The sequence below is a fragment of the Buceros rhinoceros genome, unplaced genomic scaffold, assembly GCF_000710305.1.
Source record: "Buceros rhinoceros silvestris isolate BGI_N320 unplaced genomic scaffold, ASM71030v1 scaffold3989, whole genome shotgun sequence".
Lineage (NCBI taxonomy): Eukaryota > Metazoa > Chordata > Aves > Bucerotiformes > Bucerotidae > Buceros > Buceros rhinoceros.
The window spans coordinates 36,206-42,702 of record NW_010433117.1 but is presented as its reverse complement, the minus strand read 5'-3'; the positions used below and the strand labels follow the sequence as shown (position 1 = coordinate 42,702).

General features: G+C 33.5%; 1 protein-coding gene across 1 annotated transcript; it reads left to right on the top strand.

Moving 5' to 3' along the window:
- Window positions 1-568: 568 nt before the first annotated feature.
- LOC104500355 (alpha-mannosidase 2-like) lies at window positions 569-5,648 on the top strand (the record flags this gene model as incomplete). The annotated part of the gene is made up of 3 exons (XM_010143986.1): window positions 569-763; window positions 4,451-4,561; window positions 5,496-5,648. Coding segments are annotated over 3 exons (459 nt in total), but the record flags the coding sequence as incomplete, so codon positions are not given.
- Between the last annotated feature and the right edge of the window lie 849 nt (window positions 5,649-6,497).

Sequence of the window (6,497 nt, the reverse complement as noted above, 5' to 3'; positions counted from 1 at the left end):
TGACATGATGTTGAAATAAAACTGCTGGAAGAAATCTTTTGCATTGCGGACCAAGACAGAAATGCTGGTAGCCATTTCTTCCAGGAAACAGGTTTAAGTTAAATTTAAAAAGAAAGAGAGATGTAGTATACAGATTAGATGAACCTGAAGAAAGTAGATAAGAAGTACATGACAGAAAAATTATGCAGAAAAGCCGGCAATAAGTCTGTCAGTCTTCAAGTAGATAGTGGAGATACAGAAGGAAATTGCTTAAGTAGTACCTAGTTTTTCTCTGAACTACTTTGTTTAGACATCAAGGGCTAACACTGAAAACTGAGGCACACTGTAAAATGAAGTGTCATTTAATGATCATTTTGAAAGATCACTATTCACTGTTAATTTGTGAAACAGGAAATATACCTGGTACTAGAAGAGAATTAGTGGATGATCAGAAGTTTTGGAAAAATAATTAAATGGACAGTCTATAAATTAAGATTTTCTATATAATTAATGGAATAAGTGGCTTTCAAAATTTAGACCTGATGGTATATTAGTTTGATATTACAAATATTTTCTCTTGTATTTTCAGAATGAAGAGAAGGCATCAGTCAGTTTTCCCTCACTTCTTAGCCATATGACTTCTTCTTTCCTGAATCATCCTGTAATTCCAATGACAACATATGCAGATTCAGGTGTCCCAGAGATGCTAAATGGTTTTTCTCCACTGATCTCATCCATGCCTTGTGACATGCATATAGTCAATCTGAGGACAATCCAATCAAAGGTAAGGTCAAACCAGTATTTTTATGAGCAAACATGTGATATAGCTTATTAATATAGTCTAATCAAATATTTTATTCTAGGAAATTCATTTGTGTGGGGTTTTTTGTGAGATGATAAACTGCAGTGTGATAACTAGTTTTTATTAATTCTGTAAGAACTAGAGACTTGTGTCTGAGTAACATGAAATGCAGAAATTGTTTTTTCACACATAATAATAAGCATTCTGCATTATTCTGTCTCTGGAAGGGGCATATTTCAGTGGGTTTCCAAAGTTTAAGAGCAGACAGGTTCATATGCTTTGGCCTCTTCTGTATTAATAATAACTACATCTAAGGTCATTAGACTTTATTCTGAGTACAATAATTTGTGTTTCTAATAAAGCATTTAGCTTTAAACTCTTCTGATTCTATTGGGAAGACCTAAAGAAAATCTGCCTCCTCTTAACATCCATATGAATAAATTGTAAAAATAGTTTTAAACCTAAATGAAGGCCTGTTTTAATTATCCTAATATCAGCTCACAGTCCGTGGTTCCTGTGAAACTGTTCTCTGGTAGGTTTACAAAAAAGAAAAAAACCCAAACCAAAACAAAACCCCCCGTTCTGCACTCAGTATTTTTTTCTTCCCTGCAAAGGAAACTACACAATTGTAGCCACTATATTTCACCTTTGTTTGATAAACTATAAAAGTAGAACTGTTTGTGCATCAGTCTTCCATTGTTTTAAAATGTGGGTGTTTTAACTCTAGGCTGTCTTGTAGTATAACTCACCAGTGCTGTTATCGTAGATTAAATCCCTTTTTAATTCTACCATACTTAGATATTACAAACTACAGTTGTCCCTTCTCTCTTAGAGTCTTTGAGTTAGAAGGAAGCTTTGTATTGAATTAGATCTTCATGTGAAGTTTATGTTCCACACTTCACTGTAAAATCTTTTCACTTAACTCAGCCAGCTCAGCAACACCTGTTTGACTCAGCATGTCATGAACGTGCCTCCTCTCCCTTTTCAAGGCCTAAACTTCCTCCTCTGTTCTGTATCATGTGGCAGTGACACCTGTGAAGTGGAAGTCTGGCTCTGTGTCTTGCTTTTTTTGAGTTCAATGTTACTACTCATAGGTGAATTCTATGATTTGTATCTGGGCTATACAAACCCCTCTGTCCCAGTGGCTTATAGGATTGAGCCTATGATCTCTTCACTGACCACAGCTGTGTATTTCAGTGATTACTTGACTGACAGCTCTTGAGCTTGCAGCATTACTTTGTGAACTTCAAAGTGAATTATCACTAGTCATACGGTAGGAACCGTATCGTTAGAGGTACAGAACAGTTCTTCCCCTCAGCAGAAACGGTGGTGTGCCTTGCAAGTAACTTCTTGCATTCCGAAGTGGCTTTTTTAAATCTCTCCTCACTTTCTTTTTCCTTTCTCTGTCTTCCAAGAATTTGAATTACAAGTGTCATAACTCTGGCTAATTGATGTAATGCCATTTTTTACAGTAATGTAGACTACTTCTCCATTGCTTTAGCTGCTGAAGTTGATTTTCAAGAAATTGTGGAATTACAATTTCACACAAAAAGGGTACCACATGAAAGTATTATTAAGATAGAAGGTAGAAAACAGAATCATAAAAATGCATTAAGCCATAAATGAGAAAAAAAACATACGGGAATTCCTAGTTTCCCTTTAAACTCTGGTCCTCTCATTGGGAAGATATGTTGTAAGATATGTGATCTCGTCATGGAAGAGTCCGGTACATTAGGAATGTGACATTTAAAGACATTTTTAATGAAGCTCCAGGTTTTGGGTTGTTTGCCGCAGATTTAATTTTTAAATAGACTGGGGCTCAAGATGTAAAATCTGAGCGCATTTGTCCCTTTATACAAATTTCTGTTTCTGTCATGTTGCTTGAACTTTTCAATGCATGTCTGTTAGCTTACGGTAATCAGATAAAGTCTTTAAACGTTTTTTCCCCCGCATCAAAATTTTAGCAGTGTTACCCTGGAATACTGCTTATGATAAAACCTAACAATTTTTTTTTTCGTCTAGAAGTGTGATGTGAGAATTGCATTTTATTTCTCAAAGATCAAAATCAAATCAGACTTCAGCACCTCTTCCAGGAAAGGCAGTCGGAGATAGTTAGGTTAGTTAAGGAATTTTTGTCATATGATAATGCTGTAAGTTTTACAGATATTAAGGATGTAGTTGTTTGTTGAAAATTGAGATGTTTGTTACAGGTTTTTGTGCAGTTATCATGATCATGTTTAGAAGGTGTTTTTGGTGTAAATTAAGTTCATCCTTACTCAGACATTCATTAGGCTTGCATACACTTAATCTAGTTTACCTAGAGATGATGTAAGAAGAGTTAAGTTAAAGCAGATGCAGATGCTGTGGCAACTTAAATAGTCTTACTCCTGCTTTGGTAATGGGCTCCAACGACTTAATTCATTACACATGGATGTTTTGTGCATGGTAAAATCCTGGAAATTCTAACATGTTGAGTAATATATCATAGATGTTTATATTTATGAAAACTCTTTTCCTGAACGTGTCATTGTTTATTTCCTTCCTGTTTTACATCTTTTGAATCTTAGTTAATTTTAAAAACTTAAAAGGTGAAACATTCATGCCATCGTATGAAATGCATAAATGCATTTGTTATGCAGATTACTACAAGATAATTTCACTGTAGTAGAGAAAGTACTGGTACCCATTACTGGCTTGTCATTTTTAAAATCAGTTTACCCCATAGGAATTCAGCCTTTGCAGTATGAATTTTAATATTTCTCTAATACAGCGTTTAAACAGGTAGTATTATTTTGTGTGCATAAAATGTCTACTTTTAAGTGCAACACTGTCACTGAAAACCAAGTCAGGTAAATAGCATCCATTGGATATGGAAAATAATTTTTTCAGATCATCATTACTTTTCTTAATGTAGAAAGTGGTACTACTGTTGCAATAAACAACATAAAAGCTTTTTCAACTGTCAATGATATTAAGAACTGGAAACTTGTTTGAATATGCTGACAGTAGACACCATTAATTAAAAAACTGATTTTAGATGGTTATAAGCTAAGGTGTACATGAAAATCTTCTCAGACTGAGTTTTATTCATGATTTGCAAACTACGCAGAATTTTTACCAGTCAGTGTTCTACTGCAAAGTGTCTTGTTTCAGTTCCAAATGCTGCTGGGTATAAGGATCTTAGTTAGAAAACACTCTTTATCAGTTTACCCTTTATTATTATCTGAATGCGAACTTAATAATATGTATTTATCATACAATTTTAGCGAGCAGCTTTGCAAAGTGAAGGCTTGATAGAATATAGTCACAATGAGTATTTAAAACTGATTCATAATTAGCATGTGATTTCTGGTTTAATTTTGGTTTTGCCATAAGTTTTTCCTGGGCAGCCAATTAATAACAACTATGATAGCTACACTGAAGTTCTGAGTCTGTGCATGAGCGTCTATTTATCATCTTGGTTTAGCACTTTGTATATCTAAACTGTTTAGATCTTTCTCTGATTAGTCTTGTAAACTTTAAAAGAAGCATGACTGTTCAGTCTAGGCTGAACAATATTTAAGGCATAAGTGGCTTTATCACATCAAGTAATGGTAATTTTATGAGGTCCTTAAATGTCCTTCTAGCTCTGCTACCTTCTGAGTATTATTTTTTTTTTATTATTTCTAGGTAGATACTGAGCCGTCTGATGAAGCTGCTCTAATTCTTCACAGAAAGGGATTTGACTGTAGATTTTCGAACAGAGACACAGGCCTGCTCTGTTCCACTACTCAGGGAAAGGTATACTGATTTTTTTTTTTGTGGGTAATTTACCTTACAATTATTGCAAAAACGTTAATATTAAAATCAAATTATAGCTGAAGTCTAGGTAGTTATATCTCAGGAGTTTTACTTGCAGGTTAATAGTTAGGTTTATCTCGAAAGCTGCTTTCTGTTCGATGGATAATGGATCAACTGTTCTGTGGGAATGACCATGTAAGAATCAACAAGTAAACTTCTGGGTCAGCTTCAATCTCATTAACTTCCTGTAAATGTTTATAGAACACAGATCAGTATTTCCTAAATAATTTTTAATAGTGTTTTAGAACTTTAAGAAGTCAAATTACGTATTCCGAAGCATATATTTTGAATGTTATTAACACCTACACAAATCATGTACTGTTACTTTGAAAACCGTTGCTTATTGTAGCATGTCCTTTGTCTACCCACGCTCACTTATATGACCTCACCATTGCAAATATCTTAGTGTTTTGCAACTGCTATAGATTTGATGTGCTACATAAAATTAAGAAATATAAATGATACAACTTCGTTCTGAAGGTTGCAGATGGACCAGGTGGTTGTGAATTTGTAGACATTTTGTAATCAAACTTAAAAATTTGGGATTTTCTTCAAGCAGGAGAGAAAGTGTTTTGATTAGAAACAAGAACAGTTTTAAACCAAGTATTTCTGGTCAGTGTTTTAACATATTGATTTTACTTAATTGCTTTGAAATGTAGTAAGTGAACACTGCCTAAAAAGATTTAATCCAGTAAATAGCATTTGAGACATGATGCTTTAAAATGTTCATAATCTTTGGTGTAAGAATTGGTGTGCTGATACCTGGATAGTGATAAAGAAGATGTACCATTTGGGTCATTGTTAGAGATTAAGTCAATTTTAAGGAATATACTGTATTTTCTGATTTTTTTTTTTCTTTTCCCCCCATCCCCAGATAAAGGTACATAAACTCTTCAACAAATTCAGAGTGGAAAGTCTTACACCTGCTTCTTTATCTTTGATGCATTCACCTCCAGATGCTAGAAATATAAGTGAAATAAATATGAGTTCTATGGAGATAAATACGTTCCGGATTCGGCTAAGATAAAATCTGGCTTTAATACTTAAAAGAAGAGGAATCTGCAATTATATCTCCTCTAAGTCTCACGTGCAATAAGAAGCACATTATCATTGTTATTACAGCTTCTGGATACTGTGAGAAAAACATGCATTCTATAATTTTTTTTTGACACAGTGAGAAGCCATGTTGCAAATGACTTTTTTTTTGTGTTGGGTTATTTGTTGTTCTGTTTTGGTATTTTTTTCATAAAATAGCAACATCAGTGTAAGTTAATGCAACAAGTGAAGAAATTTCTAAGGATGTTAACCTCTCAACAGATTAAATCTCAGGTTAAATGCTAGCTAATGATGTTTCTTGTGGTTTAATTTTAATAAAGAGGGGATTGGATTTTAAACAGTCTTCTTTGCTGATCCTTGATGAATTTATGTGCAAATAATTCAGTATAGAAAGTCCTGATGCAGCTCGGAAGTAAAATGGAATAAAATGTTCTGGCTAGTAGCTAATGTCCAAATACTTACAATCATTTATATAAAGACAATAATCTCAATTTATTCCACAATTAATTTCAAGTTATTCAACACAAAGGGGATTATTAATTGTGGTAAAATGAAAGCCTGCAGTACTTGTGATAAGTGATGGTAGATTTTAATATTTCTACCATTCACCTGAGTTATGTAAATAGGAAAACATGAACCTACAAAATAATTTTGCAATGTAGATGTTTAATAAAACTCCCATTTTGTTACTTGACACACTGGGATATGTGCAATTATTCCATTATCATGTATGATGAAAAATGTCCATTATTATCATTAATACAAGATTTTTTATAAAACTCATTTAGATACTGATGTTCTCTGAAATGAGTTTTCTATT